The following is a 25,694-nucleotide window of genomic DNA, read 5'->3' as shown; positions in this document are numbered from 1 at the left end:
CGTTAAATTTCATGATGAATTATAAAAATACACTGATTTTTTTTAATGGTACACTTAGTTTCAGCACATATTGGTGTCGTCATCCGTAGGTGACTTGGATTCCCGTGGATCACGCCTTTGCGCTGAAACTATTTGTGTAGGTAAAAAATAATGCGCGTGGGCTAATAGTTCTAGCTCTAAAAAGGACCAACCTCTAAAAAGTAGTTGTAAGAGAGGTTGGCAGCCCACGATCCGCGGGTCTCAATCGGAAATCACGATTATCCCGAAACAATGGAGTGTTGTCAGAACCACTGAAGGTAATTACATTATCATTTTAACATTGTAGATAAGTATATTACTTTCCCAGAAGCTTTTTACTAAACATACAAACATTTATTAGTGATTTATAAAAATACCACGTAAAAATGAAACCATTTTCTATAAAAAAACATAAAAATTCGAGCATATACAAAAAGTTTGCCGATGAAAATCACATAATTAGAACTGAAAATAAATTTAACGAGCATGTCCAGTATCACACAATTACTCTCCATCCCAAGCAAATTTCCCAATAACCCCTTGCTGAAACGACTCCGAAAATCAGCTTCGAATCGGAGAAAGAGACCCAAACTTTATCCCAATGCATACGACACTTCACAGAACACGAGTCCATCAAACACAATACCATCACCGAACACGGGATTGTGGACCTCAGGCCCAACTGGGTGGCGAGGCCTCTACGATATCAACCTGCCCGACAAACGCTCGGTAAACAAACAGTGACTCCTCTGGTCAACGCTCCGTCCAGCCGATGGGACGGCTCATTAGGCCCCGCTGTGTCGGGCCTCCCCGCCGCGATAGGCAGCCACGGCAGATGCATCAATTCCTGACGAAGGAGGAGGGGGGGGGGCGAATGGTAGTGGGGGAGAGCTAGGAAGTGGGGCAAGAGCGGTGGGTGATGGGACAGAGGGCGCTGGGCAGGAGGGATGAATCCTTTGGAGAGGGACGGTGGGTAGCGTGGAATGGCCCGATGGCGGATTGAGTAATTGGGTGCCCGTGAGTGTGGGTTTATGTGGTGAGGCAGGGGCGGAGAGAAGGTTAGGACGAGGCCGCGAAACAAGTGGGTGACACAGGGGGCGGGTGGGGGAGAGAAGAGGGGGTGTATACACACGCAGGGGGGTGGAAGGAGGTGGAGGAGGAGGCGGAGAGGTGGGGGAACTATCCTAGAAGATAGGGCGAGGAGTATGGGGGAGAGAGAAGGGACGGGGGAAGACAAAGGAGGCGTAAAGACGCAGAGTGAGGGGGCAAGGAGTCTATTGCGACGTGCCGAAGACGACAGGAGAGGACCCAGCGTGCGACTTCGCGTTTGCCGATAGCGACAGCGGAGGATGTCGAAGGAGGTGTAGGCCGGGCCAGTAGGGCATTTCGGCTCACCGCGCGCGGCTTGAGGAGGGTCCCAATATCTCGTCTTCAACAGAGGAACGACTCCGGAGCAGCAAAGGCATTCATTCCAAGGCGGTGACGGGATTACGAGCGCGAAGAGGACAACCCCGCGGGAAGCGGCAGAGGTACATCTCGCTGAAACATCTCAAAGAGTCCGGTGCGCACCGATTCGACCGTCCGTCTCGACTACTTGAGTCTCCGCCAAAATTGGAAGGTAACGACAAGGAGAAGGTGGTCGAGTGCACGCGAGGAGAGTGGTGCGTTGTTCACGTGGTAACAACTCAGTCGGACGACACGTGACTTAATGGATTACCAACAAACTAACAACTTGGAAAAGTACACCTCGCACTGACCACCAATTTCTCGAATGGTGTTCCCGTTCATCAAGTCGTCCTTTAAAAAATCCGAAACCTTTGAGTAAACACCACGCAATGATTGCCAGAACATAGTTTTGCCGCCTAAACGTAGTTTAATTGGTAAACAAATCTGACGACTTGAAAAAACACCTCGCACTGGCCACCAATACGAATTTTGCATCCCGAATCGTGTTCTCGTTAGCTACATGGAAAGAAGCAATCCGACGCGACGGCTTGGAGTCTATTGAGACGTGTTTACGACGGCAGGTGAGGATCCTTCGCAAACTAACAGATTTCAAAACAAATACACTTCGCAAAGACTGAGAGCATATTTGTGCATTAAAATCATAGTATTTTCAAATTTCTGCAGAGTAATCCTGGATTAAAACAGGGCACCCAAGATGTGATGTCTGGTTTATTTTCAAAGAACAATGGCAGTGAAGATTTCTCTGACTTCACAGCGGGTACGATTTTACATATCTCGTTTCCAGAATGGTGGCCGAGTTTCAGCCCTGTTTTCCACAGGTCCTTCCACGGAAATAGATATGGAACATCTTGCCCAAAGTGAAATACGATAAATCTTCACTGTCAGGATACTTAGAACGCGGATAAACTTTTCGTTTCCATAATACAATTTCATTACAATAATCGGGATACCTTACATTCAAGTCGAAATTTTGGGTAGCTGAACATACGTACGTAAAGCTAAGTCTCTCAGTGTTATTTCCATTAGAATACATTTGGATCCTATTTTAAACGGAAAACAAATCGAATTCTTAACTAGATTTTGCATACTGGATGATGATACAGTTTCCTGGATTATATTTGGAATGACTCAAATTCCATTAACGCAGTAAGTAAAAGATTACCAACAGATCCGGCCCTCGCGAGAGTAACGCCGCGAGCCCGCCCTGGGTCCTCGTTTCACTTGTCAGGACACCTAAGCTTTGACACCAGCTAGCCGCCAAAACAGATATAGACATGGTGGTGCGTTGATTTTTGCTTCCAATTAATTAAGGCCGGGTGGTTTGGATTCGCGGTACCATTATTATGGATAGATCACACCTCGATGACAACACTATACTACTGAGTTTATAAAAGAAAATTTTCAGAGAAATTTCCCATTAGTTATAAGGCATCATGGGGAGATCACTTCACTAGCATGATTCAATCCATCGAATGGGATAAAAAAATGAACCTCCATGACTTCTTCCAATAACTAGAAAAGGCAAATTAGAAAATTACACTCCCGTCATTTCGACTCCCTAGTTAATTTTTACTTTCAACAACCACCAATCTAACCCAAGTACGAAGTTAAAATGACTGTTGTCCCGCGAGGCTCTTCATAATAACCGAAAATACTACTACTAATACTACTTGAAGAAGATATTTTCATCCAAATGGATGCAAATATCTTCTTCAAGGTCCAGTTAAGGATAAAATAGGTAACAAGACAAATAGCTTAAATCCCCATACTATGATTATTGCATGGTTTTCAGAACTACGTAAATAAACAGTCAGAGAAAGAGAACTAAAACATGGTTAGATTAAACAGGTAATTACCACAACTAATAGCAGAATAGCAGTTAATGAGCAATTTTGATAAGGTTGACGCCACGGTCATAGAAGTTGATGCCATCCCATCACAGCCAAAGAGCCATTAGGTATTTATGCAGTATCTCAGGAACAATATAACATACAGATATTCGGTAAATAGCAAACCATAAACCCAATACGTTTTTTAAAAACGTTTGGGGTTCATCGCCCATTTCAATTATACGATACAAAGCCAATGCGTACAAAAATTTTCATTAGAAATCGATAGTGCTTTAAATTTAAGTAGATATTTTGGGTACCTGAACATACGTACGTACAGCAAAGAGATACAGCAAACTCTTACAGTGTTATTTCTATTTGAATACATTTGGATCGCCTTTAATGCGGAAAAAATCGAATTATTTATCTAGAAGCTTCATCCAGGATGATGATACAGTTTCCTGGGTTCAATTTAGAATGACTCAAATTCTACCAACGTAGTAAATAAAATAGGATGCCTTAGAAAAGATACCTGGTGATACTCGCGGTTTTATACAGTAAGGGAGGTGTGAAATGACTTGAAGCCTCAGGCTTACATGAGTCAACAATTAACATAAATTTTAACCAACATCACCGAACCAAGGATCGATTGGCCGCATTTATTTGTAGAACCACGGATAGCATAGCTAGAAGAAGCGCATATTCTGCAACCATTTCTCTTAGATTTTCCATAGCCTGGCAATCAGAAAGGCCTTGAGCTCTAATGCCACGGGCACGCACGTTGTTTAAGCTATATAACAGGATAGAGCGCTATAAACTTGCCTCCTGCAGCATTTATAAAACATTTGGAATTATATATAAGTTAAAATAAGATGAACAACAATCAAAGTGCCGAAAAATTTAGCGTTAAAACTGAGCAATAACATGCGTACATGAGTCACAAAGGTCCTGGCAATGGATGGCAATTTTGACCTTCGGATTAGCTGGTAGCATGGAAGTAAGTTTGGATTTAGATATGTTATTTTTCAACTTAGCTGGAAATTTGCTGACGAAGATAAATTCGACCTTAAACTATCTTAAAGTCAAAACGGGTGGATTAAATGCGCTCCTTAAAGTGCTTATTTTAATGTCAAAAATAAAACAATTGTAACATTCCTTAATGCTTAGTAATTTAAAAAAAATAAAAAAATAACGACGTTTCCGAACCTAATCCCATAATCAAGGATACCCTGATGACACTACGGTTGAAAAACTACGGTCGGTATTTTTTTAATCATTGTCTCAGAAAATAGTATAAAAAGTTACCAATATTAGATTTTCGACATTGATGCAAAGAATTTTCATAAAATCCAGATTTCTACGAGTAAAAGCATATAAATCTAGTTTGCTTTTTTCTAGTTAAATGCAAAAGACTATGAGATGATGTTAAATTTAAAACAAAGCTCGGATGTTTTTACCATATCTTAACTCGTATCAGTCAGCAACTGTTGACTTCCTATAGCGCAATCGGGCATTTTTCGGCTCCTTTCGTTCCGTTGACACCTAACATCTGGAAAAAATTAAGATAAAAGATTAACGACACTTTTTATTCTGCAAGAGGGAGCCAACAGAGCCATTAAAATTCAACAGAAAGTTATAATGAGCGTCTCGAAGGATAATTTAATTATTTTAGCATCTTGAAAAGGTTATAATGAATTACACGGTCTTCGACGGAGTAATATTTTTAGACACGCTGTCTAGTCGTCCCTATTTGAGCGCATGGTATCGCCGTAGGATTACACGGTAGAACGTCATTTGTCATTGACGAACAGAACGCATCTCGATTATAGAGTTAAGAAAAATTACTTCCTCTTCCATTTGCATACGCTAGATTATATTATCTATGTCATATGTCTATCTTAACTGATTTTACGATTTGCTTCGTTATTTTCGCAATATTAGATGCGGCTGATAATGGTTCAACCGGAAGGTCACAAATGTAATTCACAACACGTAAGACACTGGAAATTAAGGGTGGGGAGCGACTCCATCCCCGTGTAATTCCTCAAAAAACGTTAATAACTAACGTGGTTTTCAAACGCAGGTTTCTATTTCATCAATTCATTTTTAAACCCTAATGCGTTTTGCGCAAGTGTTTATTGTCTTTCAATTTTATGCCGGAAATCATGCCGAACTCTACGGTTTTGTGTGTTGCATACGCCCAAGGCGCCGTGAAGGCCCGTGAAAATAATTCTTAAAAATCCCCAAAAACAATAACCTTGATCCGCATCCCGTAAAACAGTAGATGTTTCCTTCCTACTAATGTCTCGAGTAGCAGCGTCTTAAAATAAGTATCTTTTCATTACAACCACAAAAAATGAAACGTTTGTAAACATCCACGCCGCTCTAGAGTAGAGAAATGATGGTGAGAAATACTTCGAAGAGCTTTGTGCCTAAACGCTAAATAAATATCTAATTTCAAAGACAAGTACGTAAGTAAATGTGGAAGCATAATTGATTCTCCAAACATACTTCAAGGCCATCGGCCAAGTTAGGTAATATTGCAAATGAATTTTCGTTCATTCTTTTGGCAATCATACGCAAGGAAATAGACTAATTCACGTAAATCAAGTCAAAAATAGAAGAATCCCAATCCTTTAGATAGACCTATCATGGTCCTGGGAATAGCATTTTCCCATGCTTGCGTTACAAAATGAAACATTACAATATAATAATTATTTTCAATGCCATCGTACGCAACGCGGAGGATTTAAAGGTTGAAGCAACTGTAAAAGGGAAATTTACCACCAAAAAGTATGACAATGTATTTCATTGTAGAAAAAACGAACAACAGTGAATTCATTGAGGACTGACTATTTAAACGTTCAGTAAGTTAAAATGATGAATGAATAGAAACTTTAATTACTTCCCTGACGTACTTTTGTATAGAGTTTATGCAAAAAAAAACATCAAATTATGATTTATCGAATCCTATGGAATCGGTAAGGTTAATCACGGTCCTGATCAAAAACTTTTATTTTACCCAGTAACCCAGCTACATTCGAGAGGTTTATCAACCTTCAAACACCACCCAAAAAAAACAAGTTATACAAGATCAAACAAGAATAGAAACATCTTCCATGCGTCCGAGAATTTTTTTAAGTGACGAGTTTAACCTTATTGCCCCTCTATGTATGCAACACGTCACCCACTATTCGGCCGCAAGTGACTTTTTAGGTGTAGGTACGTATTCAAGGTACGTAGTCATTCAAGGTAAATAAACAGCTCATCCAAGGTAGAACACATTAAATTGTTTTTTCCTAACGCAGATATAAAAATGTTTACCAACTAGAATAATGACTGCGATATGACGACGATAAATTCTGATAAAAATTTCTAATAACGATGCATTTTCAATTATCTAAAAAAATTACCTAAATTATCAACAAATGGTATCTAAAATGATAAAAAAATCAAGTATTTTATCGTTCATTCCTGACAAAAGATTTATAAAATGTCAACCAGCCAAACGTAAATAAACAGGCGTGCATTAGTTCATAAGGATAATCAGTTACGTTTTTGGGCCAAGGTCAGAGCTTCTCAGGGTCAGGCCCACACCTCACGGTTATGACACCCACTGAGCGAAGTCAATCCTTCTGGCTTTCATAATAGCCAGCGAAGGGTTCTTTTAAATTCTCAAGCAGCGCACATGGGGCAACTTGGTTCAAAACGTTGCAGTGAAACCCATTGCACCTCATGGAAATTCTTGATAAGCAAGGAATAGTTACCAGAAATCAACCTTCTGAACCTTCTGTTTATGAGGGTATGAATCATAAATCCCTCAAAGACTCCAATAAAGTTGCCATGAAGAACAATGAACTGCTTGTGAGGGCAAATATGATGGCTATCCTTTTGATTTACGAAGGCCAGTGTGCTTGAAAGAAAGAGATGCACACAACACTCAGAATGAAAACAAGCTGTTCAGCAAGATGCCAAGATTTTCTGTATTTGAAAGCTTCAGTAACTTTCCTATCTACCTTATTCTAAGGTTTATAGATCTGAAATACTCATTATGAATGAAAAATAAATCTCAAGAGCTGTTGATATTGGATCATAGGCTAACTAGGGATTTGTGGTATGCATGAGAATTCTTGCATATACCAAATACCCATATACGAAGTGTGATAGAGTGGATAGCTTTTTAAGTTCTTAATACTGCTGACTCTGAGTTTTTTTCCAAACTTTGTGCCCCATACATTGCTCAAATTGAAATTACACCAAAATTCAGTAATTAATTTTATTCAATAAAACAAACAGAAATGCTGTCAACCCAAGAACATTAATGAATTTGTTTTTCCTGAGGAAAATGAAGACTTTGGTAAAAATTACTCTCTATCCCTTACGTCAGATATAGATGACTCTCATTCTTTTCATTCTTCTTAAAAAAAAAAGAAAAAGAAAACCTCATCGCTATAGCCGACTCCAGGTTGAAAGGGTTAAAATCAACAGAAAAAATAACAATTAAGCCCATACAATGAGAGTCAGAAACACTTTTGGTTAATGTAGATACATCTGAATGATTTTCTAAATCATCATAAGTTTCTAAAGTTTTCACTAAAATAAGTTACCTTAAATGACAAAATGTGATTATTGGCAATGCAATTTCGAAATTTTACCTCAGAAGAGGCAGCTGAAACTCTGAATCTATGCTGAGATAATCTAAATAACATCTTAAGTTTATATTTGTGCAATGAAAAATGCGTTGCCCTTTAAGTGTGTAAGGACATACTCTGCACATAACAAGCTGATTATCATGCCTTTAGCACTTTTCTTAGTTGAAAAAACAGTTGAAATAATTTAGTGATTTTCAAGGAATTGTGAATATTATATTGTGCTTTCTTATTTCAACTAAAATAGAACTCAGCACTGCTTTCTTCAATTCACTGTAAGGCCTACTCCCTTTCAATCTATCTAAAAATCCTATTCTCTTCCTTCCCCTCCCTCATTTACCTAACATTCTACCCTCTAACGCCAATTTCAACATTCCCTCCTCTCTAAGTACTCCCTCCATCCATACCTTCTGTCTTCTCCCTATCTCATCTAAAAGCTGCCTCCCCTCACCCACCATGTCCAGCACTTCATCATTCCTCCTCCTCTATGTCCATTTCACCTTCTCCATTCTTCTCCATATCCATATCTCGAATGCCTCCAATCTTCTCTCATCCTCCTTCCTTACCGTCCACGTTTCCGCACCGTAGACAGCTACACTCCAGATCAAACTCTTCACTAACCTTTTCTTTAAATTCTTACATAATGATCCTCTCATGAGCTCCTTCCTGTTAATCAGCCCCTCCTTTGCTAATGCAATTCCCTTCTTGATGACCTTACTACTGTAACGAATATACAATATAAAACCCAAAAGGCCCATTATCACTTCAAAACTTTAACATTCTCACCTAATTTAACATAATGATGATGGTTTACACCAATGTTCAATAAAATGAATTGATGAATGTGTACAATGATGTGAAAATTTTATCAACAACCTTCTATGCTGTAGGACTTGACCGAAAATGGCGTTGGGAAAACCAAGAGCAGATAAACCAATGGTAAACAAGGGATGGAACAAAGTATCAGCCAATGGAGATTCAAACCTGAAACTGAAAAAATCAAGGGAGAGAGAGCCAAAGGAGAAGGACACACAGTGTGGTTTGGGGCCAATTAGAGGAGCATTCCTCCAAAAATTTGCCAACAAGAAAGTTTACGTTTTCCTTTATGGAATCATAGGGAGTATATTTTCAGCAACATATGCGTACTCCAATGGTACCATAACAACTGTGGAGAAGAGATTTAAGATACCAAGTCGTATGACAGGTGGGTTTCAAGAAATGACATTATTTTTAACAATGCATTATTCTATGGATAGGAAATTTTCTTTTAAGCTGCGAAAAAGATAACTGAAAAAATTCAAGCACAATATTTCTGCACTATAATGTGTTCAAATGCTATTTACCTCAAGTCAACTGATTTAGATGAACCAAATACATATCAATTTCCATATGATTCCCATTTGGCTATGTACCAAGATATTTTGCTCAAAAGTAAATATTTACTTTATACCAATGAATAAGTCGGCAATTTCACAAAAAATTATTAACCTCTAACTCTAAATTTCACAATAGTAAATACACACCTTTCTTAAAACAAGAAGTATTTGATGTATGCATGATCTCTATCTTCCAGGAATCATCAGCGTAGGGAATGACATTAGCCAGTTGCTAACATGTCTCTTCCTCACCTACTATGCTGGAAAAGGTCACAGGCCTCGCTGGATAGCCTTTGGTATCTTTGCAGTAGTGGTATACTGCCTGCTGACAGCTCTCCCACACTTTATCTACGGCCCAGGAGATGACGCACTTGGCCTGACCCTGGAACATGGACACAGTAAGGGGTCTAATGTGACTTTTGGTAAGTTAATCACTTCTTTACATATATTACATACATCATTGGAATCATTAACAATGATAGATACAACTACTGCCACGAAAAGTCCCTTGACTCTATTATCCTTCTCTTTCAATACACCACCATAACTGGCACAAGTAGTCCATCTTAGTTCCCTGAAGTGATTCTTCTCATTTCTACTTACATTTTTGTTTCCATAAAAATGGTGTACTATAAGGATAATATGCCAAATTTACAGCCAGGTCAAATATTTCATCAAAATATAAATGCAAAATTAATTTATTTAAAAAGAAACTTTGTCAGCAAGAGGACTTAAAAATGTAATATAAAGAAGCTAATTTCGTGCTGCACAATGCAGATGCTTTCTGGAAGTTCCCTTCCTACACCTAAAACAATTATGCCTGGACCTGCCTCGATTACAAAAGGCTTCACAGATATAAATTTAGACAATATCCTACTTTACTTCTCATTTTTTTCTCCCTTCAATGGGGTCAAATACTTTCTCCTTGATCTATGGCTTTTTCTCAACATATTTTCACCTCAAAGAACTTTTATAGCTGCTCGCAATGGTCTACTCCAATATATTTTTCCAGCTATCTTCCACTGATTTCTTAGTCAAACTGAAGTTTATTTTTTCTGCTCTGCTCAATACAGGCCTCAGAGTAGCTTTTGCCATCCGTCAACTAATTTTTAAATCTTCGTTTCACTAGACTAGAGCACATTTGAAACCTGATGGTCCCCTGGTTTCCATCCAATGTATCATCTCCAGTTTTCATTTTAAAATAATGCAATGACCATAAGAGGCTTGTATTCTATTTCTACATATATACGTAAAAGCAGTAGTCTTCTCCTGTTTTGATGGTTGTATGTAAAGTTCAATTTTTTTACTCCCCGGAAAACCTTAAGACAGACCAAGGCTATTGGCATTCCAGGAGAATTAAGGCCAACAGAATCATTACAAATGAAATTAAAGACATGACAAAAATACTGATTGGCAGGTTGATGAACTAACTATCTGGAGTGATGGTCTCCAAGAACCATGTATCAATGACTACATCATGTTCAATATATGGGGTTGTGATCATAGATTTTAGAAATAAAATTTGTAAGGGTGCATCTAATCACTGTTCAACATCAGAAACAAACTGTCTGACACCTCACCAGATAGTTTTTTCACACATAAGTTGCCTAGGAGGCAACTGCCTAGTGATACAGTTCTGTGATTATGCTGAGCAATTGTACTCCCCCTCCTTACGCCACTGAGAAACCTGCAGCAAACAGCTCTCATAAAGGCAACTGGCATGAGGTCACGCATGCATGCATCATGCGGCCTGGAAGATTCTTGGAAGCTAGGGCTTAAGTCATGGTCCCTTATAGGATCAATCAGTTCAACCACTTCCTTCAACACACTCTCTACAGGTCCCACCTCTGATCTCCCTTGGTGGTCTCGTAAGCAGCGGGTACTCTGTGACACCAACAGTGACAAGAAGGGTGGCATGGAATGCCATGAGGGAGAGGATAGTGGGACTGGAGTGGCACCAGCGGCACTCCTCTTTGCAGCTCAACTCATTTCCGGCATTGGAGGCTCCATATACTACCCATTGGGAATAGCCTACATGGATGACAATGTGAAAAAGTCAAAAACGCCAGCACTAATCAGTGAGTTTTGATATACATCCCACAATAACAGTTTTGATTTGATAATTAAAGACAGAACCATGGGCATTGCTAATGGGGTCCAGGGAGGGGAGAACGCGGCCTCCCACTTCAAGCTAAAATGCCCCAAGAAAAATAAACAAATCGAAAACTTCAGTATCACACTAAAATTCCTTCAGAAGTTGGGCTTTATTTCACTTTCGATAATTTCAATTTGAAAAATTGTCCATAGGACAAACACCCCCTTCTCCTGAAGTGAGGGTACCCCCAGACTCCCGGAAGGCAGGTGGTCCTGAGGTGGTCCCACACCCCCCATCCAAATTTCTTTACTGCACCCATGGGTGCAAAAGGAAAAGGCTACCTCTATACAGTAGCCTAGCCAGGATTCTGAAATGGGGGGATTAACCGAAGATTGCAGGGCCCTTCTGGGGTGTATGAAAAACACCCTCAGGCATAGGGGGATCAGGGAAATTTTGATATTGAAAATGTGATTTTCAGGACTCAAAAACAGTAATTTTGTACAAGTATTTCTTAAAATAAAGTATATAATAAATATAAAATAAAGTAATAAAGGCTCAAAGGGGGTTTGTAACCCAGAAAGCCTCCGGTGGCTATGTCAATGCCTCCATAGTATCAAGGGAGGGTACAAACAGATAAGAAGTCTCAAATAAAGGTACTACATATTTGAACTGTGCCAATGGAGAAAAAAGGAATATCCTGAAGCATGATGAATTCCTAAATTTACCAAATAAGTGGCCCTTCATATCACACAGTGTTATTTGTAATCACAGACTTTTTCATTGTACAAATACATAAATAATTCATATTAAAAAACCAAGGAAAATATGCATCTAGCATTACTATTACGCTACACAAATCAAAAGTCATTACAGCTAAATCTCCAAATGTTATTATATTACCATTTGGTTGTAGTCGCTAAATTGCAAATCCATAGCCAGCTAATTTATCCTCAACCTACATTTCACTTACTGCATTACAAAGGACTAATAAAAAACTTCTCCACTTATTCACAGGTTTGTCTTACTTTCTTCGGATGCTTGGGCCTGCATCAGGCTATGCACTGGCATCATTCTGTCTCAAGATGTACATCTCACCAACTCTAACACCAACCATCACGACAACAAACCCCCGATGGTTAGGTGCATGGTGGCTAGGTGAGTTTTAAACGTAAGCTTATCAGTGATCGACTATCATTCACTATGTATTTTTCTTAAGAAATCAAAAAATATTTTAAATTAATTTTCTTCAGTAAAGCAACTGTACATAGTCAATTACCCAAATTTTTATTTCTATTTCTCAGCTAATCACTCAACCTACAGCTAAGTTTACCGTTATTATCTAAATTTAAAATTCTCCCTAAAAAATCTGGATCATACTTACCACTTTTTCAATTCTGGATACACAATAGCCACTTCACCACAAGATGCCTCATATATTTCATAATGTATTGCCCCTATCTTTGTTTTGATGCCAGGATCCTCATAGCTGGAAAACACCAAACACTTGCACTTAAATTTACATATTTTATGAGTTTATGAGGTGAAAGGTTTTTCAAACTCATTCATGGGATTTATACAAAGGAGGCTTAGATTAAGCATTTCAAAGGAGGAATTTAAATGCCAATTTAGGAAATGAAAGCAATGGAATGTGGAGACTATAGGACATTGGCTTAGTTTCACATACACCAAAAGTGATCCCAAGAAAAATTAACATCCATAGACTAGAGCTTACAACAACTAAGGTGACAATCAGGTAGGATTTTGTAAGAGAAGGCCAACACAGCACGTGAAAATGACTACGAGGACTCCACAAGAAATAAACTAAAAGAGAGCAATCAGAAAGTGAACGTTTGCTTAGAAGCCATAGAAAATTAAAATGATGTATTTGATAAAGTTTTCTGGATAAAGCTAATGAGTTTTCTTGAGAAAATAGACATGATTGAAGAGAAAGATGACACATTAATACATATATATAATCAGTATATGGGTCATACCACATAAGTGAGATGGAAATGGCCAATGGAAAATCATGGGCAATGGAAAATGGGTGGGCAAGCATTAGCTGATGTGTGAGACAAGGCCAAGGTGTTGATTATCTCCTCAGCAAAAGGCTACTAGGAATGAGAGGATACCTCTGGTAAACTGTGTCATTAAAACATTAATACATAGGTACTTGGGTAAGAAGGAATTTTAAGCTCAACAAAAAATTAAATGGCCTCATACGTGACTATGTAGTTAGAAATATTAACTTCTTGGGCTGCTAATTGTACGATAATGGTCACACAAGTAAGGAAGAGAAGGAAATTAAAAAAGGAGGTACTCATGAAAAAAAGAACTGGTGAAGGTACCTTTGCATGAGACTGCAAATAAAGAGCACCCAGAGAGTCTGAATTGAAACATTGCACATAGCAGTGCCAAAATGAAGGCACTGATGAAGGAGGATAAAAATAGTTATTCAAGATGTGGGTGTGGAAGTGAGTGTAGGAGAGATGGCAGGAGAGACAAAAAGGAACAAGGTGGTGTTAACCATGGTGGAAGAGGATTGGAAAATAATGGAAGAGATTAAGAGGGAGTGGATGAAGCATGTAACAAATCAATGATGGAATATAGAAAAGCGACGCAGAAAGGAACATGTAGGAGGAAGAGAATACTCATCCAACCACACCTTGATTATGCAGCGAGCACATGGGATCCAGGGCAGAAAGACTTAATCCGTGAACTGAATAAAATACAAAGGAAAGCAGCGCAATTTGTCAAAAACTGCAGCAGGCGTACAGACAGTATTACCCAGATGTTAAGCAGATTAGGCTGGGAGTTGCTAGAGACTCGGAGGCTGCACGCTAGGCTTAGATTGCTTGAACAATTGAGAATAGATATCTTTAGGAGCAACACGGAGAACATCATTTTAGAGCCCTACCATATTTCCAGGTCTGACAGAATGCATGCAAGCAGAAACACATGCTTTTCAATTTCATATTAACAGTTTGAGCTCCCCCATAAAAAGAGATGTTTCATTCTACTAAGGTTGCACCAGAGGTCAAAGTTTTTTAAGTTAGAATTTAACATGGTATGCTAAAGAATGGCAATGAGGAGTCAGCTCTTAACATGAGGATCATAGAATTATATCCTGATGTGTTTCTTCCTTTCTTAAAGGATGGGTTATTTTGGCCATTCCAATGAGCATCTTTGCAAGTTTTATGGCTCTATTTCCAAGGACTCTACCAAGGGCTGCTATGAGGAAACAAGAAGCCCAGAAAAGGCTACTAATCATAGCATCCAATGAAAAGGAAGCCAAGGAGAAAAATTTGGATGGAGAAGAGGGAAAAGAAGTTGAAGATGTTGAGGAGGAGGTAAAAGAGGATCAACCACCAGCCTCCCTAAAAGGTACTGCATTATATTAGCACATTCAAAGAAAATTATTTTAATGTCATCCGTCTTTTCTTCCTATAATATTCATCATTACTTGAATCACATTTTTCTCAAGTAAAAATTTTGAGCCCAAAAATTAAGAGATCTAAAAATCATCCTTCCAAAGAATGACCATTTTTACTTTCGTAGAATTCCTCATAAAAGTCATATAGTCACTTCCACACTTATAATTATAAAACGAGATTTTAAACAGAGTCATAAAGTAACCAAAATATTCTGCATGGCTGACTTGCCAATACAGTGAAACCTATCATGAGCATGTCTGTGGAATCAACAGTTAAAAATGTAATTCAGAAGGGACACGGGTCACCTCTCATTACAGGAATAAAACAATGCAGATTGCTACCATTAATACCTCCCATTTGGGCATACCCAATGGTGTAAGAAGTGATAAAATGAAAATAGGCAACCATTTATCCAGCCAATTCCTCTCACAAATGTAATATTCAAAGTCAGAGAAATTCGTTAGATTTTGAAATGCATGCAACCCTAAGAGGAGGGTACAAATGAGATTTCAAAAAATACCTAATGTTGATGGAAACATACAATGATTATTTACAGTCACTGTAAATAAATATCTATTGAGTATTGAGTTAAAGAAAGTAGATATAAATCATAAAATACTATTTTTCATTTTTGCCATACTATTTCATTCATTTTTGCCATTCCTCAACACAATCTGATTCATCTATAGCAACATAATGATATCAGTCCAAAAACCTATCAGCTCAAATGAATTCCATGAGGTTCCCCTTCCAACAAACTTTCGGCTTCAATATTTCTAGTAGCTATGAATTTCAAAAATATAAAATATTTCACTCAAGAGGACCTATTCATTAAACATCTACCTCTGAATCAAATTAGGTCCATGTCCCTGTAAGTTCTCTCCACAGAAGTAATAGTCAGACATGCTTTGATGATAGTACGATTGTCAAGTAATAACCATAACAAAAATTAATCATTACAGACATGATAGTTACATTGACACGGCTTCTGAAGAACAAGATCTTCATGATGAACAATCTTGCAGCAATATTTTATTTCTTTGGTTATATGCCCTACTGGATATTCATGCCAAAATACATCGAGACCCAGTACAGGCAATCTGCTTCCACATCAAGTCTCATCACTGGTAAGTATCTTTGGCACATCTAACTATGTATAGCTTAATTTCCAATGTTCTCAGTTTTCAAAAATGCATGGATACAGTGAACGAGAAATATATGATAAATAATTCCTTTAATAACATGTGGATAAGTTCCTCAAATTAGACAATTAAAAGCAAATACATACTAAGGTGATACATACAAAATGTAGAGCAGATCTTTAGGCTTCACTTTGTAGAACAATTTAGCCAATAAAAAAGAATTCATTCATTTCAAAAAGAATATGATAAAAATAATTTTCTTCCAGGAACGGTGGGTCTAGTGTTTTCAGCTATAGGGGTTCTTGCATCTGGTGTAATTATCTCAAAACTAAGACCTTCCGCAAGAGCACTGGCCTTCTGGAATGTCTTCTGTGGTGCAGTTTCTATGCTTGGCATTGTTTCCTATGCATTTCTGGGGTGTCCAGCTGCTGACTCTACAGTATTACCATCAGGAGAGTGAGTAATTACAATAACACATTCTCTTCATTTCCATAGTCACAAAAGCTAGCCAAATTTAATGATAACTGATTTTGAATGGTTATAAGTCAATATTTTTAGGCTAAATTTTACTTATACTCATTGGAATTTCACCTTAATACTTAGAACCACAAAGCTGTAGTGAATGGGAGGTCGGGGGTTAAAACCTTTCTGAAATGTTGGCAAGATAAGGCTCAAGTGAGATTCTGCCAGGCCCAGAATTAGGGCAGGGCAAGGGTGGCACGTGCCCCAGGTGGAAGATTTCAGGGGGGTGGCAAAATTTGAAAAGTTTATTAAAAAAGTTAATTCATTTTTTAAATTATATTATTTAACTATAATTATTAAACTATAAATTATTAATCAATAATATTAATAAACTTCTTAATAGCAAACGGTGTGTAATTTCAACTACCGTATCTCAAAAAATAGCTTATGGAGGTATTAATTTTCTCTAATAAAGAATGCTTCTCCAAATAAAGAGTTAGCAAATTGACTTGCATCAATATTCATATTTTTTGTTTGAATAATTTGAATCCAATGGATTGAAATCAATAGGTTTGATACATTCACATTTCGATGTGTCGTATGTCAAACTACTGAGTGGAAATTTAGAAGTTTTTTTTCCCTATTGACCTAATAAAAAATACTTGATCAAGCATAAATCTGGCAAAAATCGGAATATTTTACAGCAAATAGTATCATCATTTCTCAAGTACGGATATGAAAATTTTAACTTTAATGCAGTATTTGGAAAATGTAGAGACAGCAAGGAGTGGTGCTAAGCTTTCGGCATTCATGGACGTATAGAGATGTCCACGGCTTTAAGATGAAGGAAATATTGGCAATGGTTTCATACATACTAATTGGATCAAAGTTGATTAAATTCATAAATGACTTGTTTCAAAACCCATTATTTTTTGCTTCTTCATGAAGCACTAACGTCATAAATTCAACAGCATATGCATTAATTAACTATTTAATTTTACCATATTTTGAGTTACTTTTTTTTATTTCACCTGGATCGTAAAATATAATATAAGTTTTCATAAAAAAAATTTTTCCATTTTATGTACAAGCATGATGAGGGGAACATATACAACGCCATCAAAGTATCAAAATTTCCAATAGTATCTCTTAAAATATGTTGACACTAATATTTTATGGTCAACCTCATTATCTAAAAGCTCATGATTTACATGATTAACTACAACACCAACAATATCAGTATCTCGCCATATAATGCCATAGCTAATAAAACTTACTAAATATACTTTGAAATTTCAATCCCATATCCCAGATAGCACAACCATTTGTATACAAATGGTAAATCTTCTGTAACCTTACAAATTGTACCGATTTTTGTAATACAACTGTATTACAGTTGTATTCAAACGTCTTGTATACAGATGATTTGTAATACAGTTGTAATACAAAGGCAAAATACAAGGGAATTTGTAATACGATTGTAATAGAGGACATTTGACACTGTATTACAATTGTAATACGATTGTAATAGAGGACATTTGACACTGTATTACAATTGTAATACAAATGTATTACCACAAATGTGCTGTCTGGGATGTATCTAAGTAAAATTATTTTTTTGATCAGCTAAGATCCACCAACTTAAAGCTAATGAGCTCTATAGCTACCTCTAAAGAATTGAGCAAAAAATTTGAATTGCCAAGCAAATTTCTTCCAGGAAGAGGCTAACACTAACTGAGCAGTGTGTTGTCTACTTCTATATACAGGCTTCGAACTGAATATCCATGTAACACCGCATGTGGCTGTGACTATGTCAAGTACTCTCCTGTGTGTTCTATTGCTGATGGAACTACCACTTTCATATCTGCATGCCACGCAGGTTGCACACAAGAGATTTCAATGCCTCAGGGAACTACAAAGAAGGTGAGTGAAATCAGTCGCAAAAGAAAAGAAACAACTGCCAATTATCCTCTGATAAAAAAATATTTCTTTTGCACTTTATCAGTGATATACAGGCACAAAAATCTCTAATATTTTGCTTACATATCACCAGAGATAATATGTAGTAGTATATTCATTAAACGCGTAAAAAAACCTTTTTGAGTCTCTAATACACAAAAGAGGAGAAAAATTATGGAATGGAATAACAGCAAATTAAATTCATACATAAATTAGACTGAAGAAAAGATCAAGAAGATATTCCACCGAGAATTATTTAACACTACTTCTTAAATATCTTTAAAGGCTCTTTCAAACATATTTAAAAAGTAAGCATCTCTTGATATTCAATTACTCTCCCTCATTGCATGATACAATGGCATATTGAAAGAATATTATGTATTAGAAATATAAGGAACATTAAATACATTGCACAGCCTGGTATTCAAAGAAGGCGGCCTCATTGACACACATGACAGCATTATTGAGCATTTAACATGACTGTTCAAGATATGATACAAAAACATATTGGCAGATTGCTTTCTTGTAGACAGAAGACTAGCTAAATTAGGGTACCTAACTCCTTGCAATCAGAGATGAAGTGACTTAATAAAAGAAACTAACTTAATGGTAACAGTTACTTTTATGACATTTTACTAGCACTTAAGGCCGTTTTACACGGGGCACGGAATTGCACAGGTTAGAGCTGCATTAATTTCTAAAATGGCGTGGAATTGCGCGAATGCATGAACGAAATTAGAACAGGGGCTATTTTGCCATCTCGCATCCACGCATTTTCGCATGTGTTCTAGCAATTCACCGCTTTACACGATGCAATTTTGATTGAGCCTTCGCACGTACGTCAGATTGCGCAATTCCGTGTACTGTGTAAAATGGCCTTTACACCATTTAAAGAGAGTAAATATTACTTGCAATTTACTTGTTCCTTAATAATATTCTTTGGAATCACCCAGATGGGTGTTTACTTTGATTTGAATTTCGGTCCAATAGGATATGTCAATTAGGAAATGGTTAGGCCTGTTGATTAGACTGGTGGTATGTAGTCAGGAGGGGTTACATTTTCTCAACCAATTACAAGATTCAAGAAAATTATTCGCAAGTATGGGTAAGAGTATGCCCATCAGTCTGTTTTCACCCTGAATAGGTGTACGGAGGATGTACCTGCATTGCACCAATGAATGGTACAATTCCTGCAGTCCTCAAGGACATTGTCAGCCAACTGAATATCTCAAGCATCAACCATACCAGCACTTCTACCAATCAAGTTGATGGAGGAATAGCAATATCTGGATCGTGTCCGGTCGACTGTGCCACCAAATTTTATGCATTTTTAGCCGTTGTTTGTCTGCTCAAATTTGTTGGTGCAACAGGCAGAGCATCCAATTTCCTGGTTTCAATCAGGTACGGTAACATGTGTACTCTCAATTCCATGCAACAGCTATATGAAGTTTCCCATTGCCTCCTACTATCTTGGGGCATGATGTCATTTGCTCTATAATTAAAATTGTTGATATTCTACGATTGGTGATGTCACATATTTATGTACATCCAATAGTTTTCTGGGAATCGTTGAATTCACGGCAATTTGTTTCATTGTGACAAGAAATGAGAAGGCATTTCACATAAATAATGTAACTCATAATTGTGATTAAAGCACATAAGCATTAAGTCAACTGTTCAGATTCATTTCCTCAAAAACACAGCAATTTTTCCTAAGTGTAACATTTACAGTAAAATTATTATAAAAAATATGCATTTTACCACAAAAAGTAACATATAAAAAATTATCCAGATTTTTTTTGCAAATAAATATTTCACGAGCAGCCATTTATCCTAAAATTTCCTTTTCTGATCAGGTGTGTTGAAGAGAAAGATAAAACATTCTCAATGGGCTTTGGACTAGCATTGATGAGTCTCTTCTCCTTTATTCCATCACCAATTCTTTTTGGAATAATTCTTGGTAAGTAATACCATATCTTTACATCATACAGACATTTTTAAACTGTATCATAATTTATAAAGCAAAACTGAAGTTACAATACCTACATACTCTACCCTATCCACTAGGATGTTGATTATGATTTTAGAGGGTTAAATACTCAGTATATCATTTGGATATCTATGCACTAAACATTTCATCTCCGCATTGCAGATAGCACATGCTTAGTTTGGGGACGAACCTGCACAGGTACTGGAAATTGCTGGCTCTACAATGGTGCTTCCCTGAGATACCTACTAAATTTCACAGCAGCAGGTAAAGAAATAAAATGGTTAAAAAAATCAATATGTAATTAGCAACCATAAGATAATGTGGAAAAGAATACTTAAACATTAAAACAATTTATTGGATAGGGTGAAACCTTTAATTTGAATAGGCAGCAAGTTGAAATCAAGATTTCAGGGAAGAGCTACGTAATTGATATTTCAGAAAAAGCAGAGGTAAATGATATACAACCTGAACTTCCACCCAGTGCTTTGCCTTGAAATATTCTGAAGAGCTAAGAGTAAGAGGCTGGCAGCTGATAGATTGCCCATTCATCAGACAGTAAATGCCAATCTGCTGCCGAAATCTTTTATTTAACTCAACATGAACTAGTGGCTTTATCAGCTTAAATGAACAGTGACCAAGTGTTTTTCAAATACATAGTACCAAGAGGCATGCTTAAATGCTGCAGAGGAAAGGCAAATTAACGTTTCTAGAAATGTGAACACTACAACCAACAAAAATCAGAGGTGGATCCAGGGGGTTGTTATGAGAGATGCAAAACAAAGAGATCTTTGCTGAGGGCAATAATAACACCCTGAAACTGAGCATTATCATTTTTGGATGACTCATCGTACAGTCTAAATGTTGAACTCGGTGCCAACAATCTCCTCCGGTATATTATATAGAGGCTAAGGAAACAAAGAACTAAAGTCTGTTATAAGCAGCTGGTACAGTATATATCTCCAATTGGTGGTCTTCATACAGAGGAATTGAATAAGATAAGAGCAGGCCCGTGCTGGGTCACCAGGACACCGGGATGTATCCCAGTATACCCTACATCCTGGAAATCTTTGGCAATCTCCCGTTATGAAACTGACAAATTTCACAGTCATAATACCAAAATTGAGTGGTTGACTTGATTTCAATGATGTCTCATTTAACAGCATAATTAATACTGTCTTTATTAAAGAAAATAATTATTAACATTAATATATGTAATTCAATCTGGTGAGATTCGATTCAATCTCAAGAGGGTAAGGATTAAAATTTCAAAATTTATTTATTATAATCCACACCCCAAGACACCTCCTCCTGCATAGTGCTGCCGCCCTCAGGCTATGGCCGTCCACCACTCTAAGAAGGGGTCCAGCATGGGTCTGGATAAGAGTAGTACTAAAAAAATATTTTGATGAGACCAACAAGCATGGAAAAGTAGATTAGGTTTGAGGGTAACTAAAACTGCCCATAAAAGAATAGTACAGGAAATTAATTGTCTAGAGTGAATTGATAACCCTCACTTCCAGAAAGGCATCTTGCCATTTACTAAAACAGGAGATCAAGTTAGGATCGTCACCTTTTAATGAAAATTTTATGCACAACTAAATTGAATGAATGGGTTATAGAATACATAAATGCTGCCAAAGTCATGAGCTTCTCAGATAAATTATCCACCCATTTTCCACATTTTATAGTGGTTCAAATATGAAATTATAAACAGTAAAATTCCCCCATAAATTCTCTTCTCCAGGATATGTCCATCAGTATTTCTTAGCTCTGTGTTTAGCTTGATTGTGTAGGTACTGTATAGGAAGGTTTTGGATTTGCGTGAAAGCCACTAATCTTTACAATTTTAAGCATGCCTACTCAGCCAAAGGATATTGAGAAATAATTCATTGTAGTATCATGTGAATAACTATGAAAATTTATAAAAAATTATAGCAGGAATTGAACTTTAATGCCAACAGAGAATTGTATATGTACTTACATTCATCAATTATTCTTTATCACAGCATTTGTGACGATTGGAACAGCATTTGATGGTGGTGTATGGTACTATGCCAAAAACCTCAAAATTTTTGATGATCATGAGGATACAAAGAAGGAAATGGAGGATGCAGAATTGGCTGTGGAAATGGATGAGGTTGCAAGAGCTACAGGTGGTGAAGCATGAAGAAAATATTCCACTCAGACTGAAGCTGCAGTGTCACAAGGATATTGAGATTATGATTGGAGAGAAGAGATAAGCAGTATTCCGGCAAAGAAGTGGTATATAATAAGTAAAATAACTTACGCAGTTGGCGAATTGGAGGATAACAGGCTGCAGCCTCCCAAAAACAAGTACCTAGGGCTAAATGGAAGGATGGAATATGTCATCTTGGTTCTAAAATATCAATAATTGTCACCTCAGTTTGAATTTAATTTTCTGTCATCTATTAATTAAAATATTGAAAAAATTTAGGGAAATAAGAACTTCATCAGCGAGACATTCCTTTGGAGAAGTGCTTTCCGCGATGACAAAGTGAAACTTTTGACGATATTAACTAAACAGTGCAATTTTGTGAAAAGTGCAAGCAAGTCAGGTGAATAATATGACACTGCCTTGAAAAGCACCAGTTGCAGTGGAAAAAGTGCCTATAAAATAATTAGATTACTCAAGACATCAAGAGATAAATGACTGCATTCTATGTTGAATCGGTTCAGCCTGTGGTTGCAATCGATTGAATGAATCTATTTTGAATTGTCATTCAGTCCTATTGTGTGACTTGAATGGCATGTTTGTTAAAATAAATAACTTAACTTATGAAGCAATGCTATTTAATGCATCCTTTGCCTTGTTAGCTGTGCAAAATGGGTTTAAGGTAAGTAGAATTTGCTTACGAAGATCTTCAACTAACATTCTTATTTTAACCCATACACCATGAGGGATTCTTACCAAAAGTTTTGCCACCACCATCGCTCAGCAGAAAAATTGATAGATATTGAAGTATATCTCCTGCTTGCTGTAGCCATTCAGGAGGAAGGTTTATTTGAGATGATTCATCTCCTGTGTTAGGCTCTCAGAGTTGGACGTGGCCCTTGCTCGGTGTTTTAGCGTAGACAAAATCGATCTTCTTTAGGAGGGAGGATGATGACTGTGTCCATTCAGGTAAAGATCGGTGTGTGTAGGTTTCCGATAGATAGACAAGTTAGAAAAGGTGCTCTACATGGTTCCATTCAAAGACCACCACTATTTTTGTTGCAATTTAATGATCTCGCTCAATGAACAGTAACTGGAGACTTTATTATGCACACTGATGATACCAATCACCTGATCTCCTGAGAACAGGATTTGTCCGTGATGGCTCAGGCTGAACTTAACATTATGGCTACTTGGTGTATTGAGAACAGAATGTCTCTAAACAACTTTAAGTCTCTTAGTATGTTCTTCCAACTGTATATCAGAAGAAAGTCTTGCTATCTCTTGGCATGAGATGAGGGGGAAATCACTCTTGACCTCTTCCTCTTCCAAATTCTTGGTTGTTTACATAGATAAATCCCTAACATAGAACGAACAAAACTTTTATATAATGTCGTGTAACACATACTCAAATGTTACTTACAACGGAACATCCTTCATATTTCTGACTTTGATACCGCTTTACCTGAGCATTATACTTAAATATCCAGTAACCTGAAGTATAGAGTGTTGTGGCCTGAGGACATGCTAGTGGTTCTCTAGGCTAATTAGGCTCCAAATATGGGCAATAGGGTGGTTTCCAATTATTTTTTTATTGCCTGAATCAAAAGATAATTACTCCAGGAGTACGTATTTCACGCTTTTAGCTTTTAGATTTCACGCTGACGATATCTATTTTTCACGATTAAATGAAAAGTGAAAATTTTCAAGAGCGCAAAGACGCGACGCTGAAGTATGAATGCTTGGAAAAGCCCGTGTGACATCATTCTGGTTCCGGCTGCCCCCATGTAAGGCCACCTTGGTGCAAGGCTATGAGAACTGATATGATGCAGGCTGCTAGCAGGTAGCGCTCAGCTTAAAAAAGGATAATCTATGCGTATCAATCTACCCTATCAAACGAAGGAAACTTTCCTACCATAGGCAATTTTAATAGGTGATTATTAAGAGATGTTTCCCTGAGCTCTGTGTCTCATGCATGCATTGGTAATCTTAGACGGTGTAAAACTCCTGACTACTTGTATAGCATCAAGGCCCCGGAGACGTCATGTGGAGTGGCATCGCAAGGCCACCAATCCGACCTTTTTCAAATGAGATTAAAATTGACCATTAACTTTTGTCTAAACTGGGCTTTCTAAAACCAAATAATTTGTACAGTGAATACACTAATGGTGGGTAACAAATTGCAATCAATGCCTTTCGTTTTTTTTATGAAGGAAACTACCATACTAGGATTTTGATTGGTGTAAATAAATATACAAGTTGTAAACGGTTTTTTAAAGCACTTGAAATTTAAAAATTTCTCTGTATTGATATTTACTATTCCATTATGTGCATGAAAGAGCAACACTCATAATTGGGTCTATGAGCTATAATTTGCACGGTCATAACACCAGAAGTAACAGCCACAATTCTGAAATTACTAGTAATTTCAGAATTGTGGCTCATATAATGTCTCCTTATAGTTGTACGCTGAAATATCCTCATATGCAGGATGCAAGTATTCTTATCATTAACTTGCTGATATCACAGGCAAAGTCTTCCCGAGTGTAAGAAAAAATTTTAAAATTATTTAACCATGAATGCCGTTAATACTCCAAATAGAATTACTGCTATCTTAATATAATTTATAAAGCATTTTCAATCTTGATTGTTTACTGACTTGTCCCGTGAATACATGTAATCGCGTCCCGGGATCAATAAAATTCACTATTATTAGCATTTAATGGCACTAAATGGCGACCCGTAACTACAAAATACACCATAACACAACGAAACACTTGCTAGTGACGACTTATTTTCTTACCTCCAGCTGCCTTCAGAATCTCATTAGGAATCCTTCAAATTTGAACAAGCTATAGGCTATTCCCATCACGGTTTCAACCGAAATGTTGGCCTGAATCCACATATTCCTTTGCTTTGGTTTCATATTGATTCATACAAAAAATTTACTTCTTAACGTCGTCATACTACATCACTGGTATTTACCGAATACTGCCCGTACTCAACAATCTCGCATTCTAGGATTCCCGCCACATCGCGACCTCGCATTGCGCACCTCACTTTTGAATGAACAATTGAGCTGTGATTACGCTCAAACCGC

At 37.3% G+C, this 25,694-nt stretch overlaps 1 protein-coding gene and 1 long non-coding RNA gene across 4 annotated transcripts; one reads left to right on the top strand and one right to left on the bottom strand.

Annotated features, from left to right (window-relative positions):
- The first annotated feature begins 1,282 nt into the window (after positions 1 to 1,282).
- On the top strand, positions 1,283 to 23,222 carry LOC124153897 (solute carrier organic anion transporter family member 74D-like). Of its 3 annotated transcripts, none has more exons than XM_046527295.1 (13): positions 1,283 to 1,547; positions 8,854 to 9,167; positions 9,537 to 9,761; positions 11,178 to 11,417; positions 12,449 to 12,589; positions 14,588 to 14,818; positions 15,831 to 15,995; positions 16,277 to 16,466; positions 18,239 to 18,395; positions 19,576 to 19,832; positions 20,288 to 20,391; positions 20,584 to 20,685; positions 22,428 to 23,222. In XM_046527295.1, the coding sequence occupies exons 2-13, from the start codon at positions 8,867 to 8,869 to the stop codon at positions 22,586 to 22,588; spliced, it is 2,274 nt and encodes a 757-aa protein (XP_046383251.1). In that variant the 5' UTR covers positions 1,283 to 1,547; positions 8,854 to 8,866; the 3' UTR covers positions 22,589 to 23,222. The 3 variants fall into 3 exon arrangements, with proteins under 3 accessions (XP_046383251.1, XP_046383250.1, XP_046383252.1); XM_046527294.1 differs by having other exon boundaries at positions 1,283 to 1,636; XM_046527296.1 differs by lacking the exon at positions 1,283 to 1,547 and adding an exon at positions 1,674 to 2,045.
- On the bottom strand, positions 19,772 to 25,611 carry LOC124153899. Its single transcript, XR_006863786.1, has 2 exons — positions 25,398 to 25,611; positions 19,772 to 19,923 (listed from the first exon to the last, which is right to left on the bottom strand). It is a non-coding gene; the product is annotated as an uncharacterized LOC124153899 (long non-coding RNA).
- Between the last annotated feature and the right edge of the window lie 83 nt (positions 25,612 to 25,694).

This window comes from Ischnura elegans, chromosome 2 (assembly GCF_921293095.1).
Source record: "Ischnura elegans chromosome 2, ioIscEleg1.1, whole genome shotgun sequence".
NCBI lineage: Eukaryota > Metazoa > Arthropoda > Insecta > Odonata > Coenagrionidae > Ischnura > Ischnura elegans.
This window is presented reverse-complemented; position numbering and strand designations above follow the sequence as displayed.

Bases quoted from the DNA above. Each gene is read 5' to 3' on its own strand.
- LOC124153897 (XM_046527295.1), top strand. From the start codon at position 8,867: ATGGCGTTGGGAAAACCAAGAGCAGATAAACCAATGGTAAACAAGGGA. The intron at 15,996-16,276 runs GTAAGTATCTTT...ATTTTCTTCCAG, and splicing joins CACATCAAGTCTCATCACTG to GAACGGTGGGTCTAGTGTTT. The intron at 16,467-18,238 runs GTGAGTAATTAC...TTCTATATACAG, and splicing joins ACAGTATTACCATCAGGAGA to GCTTCGAACTGAATATCCAT.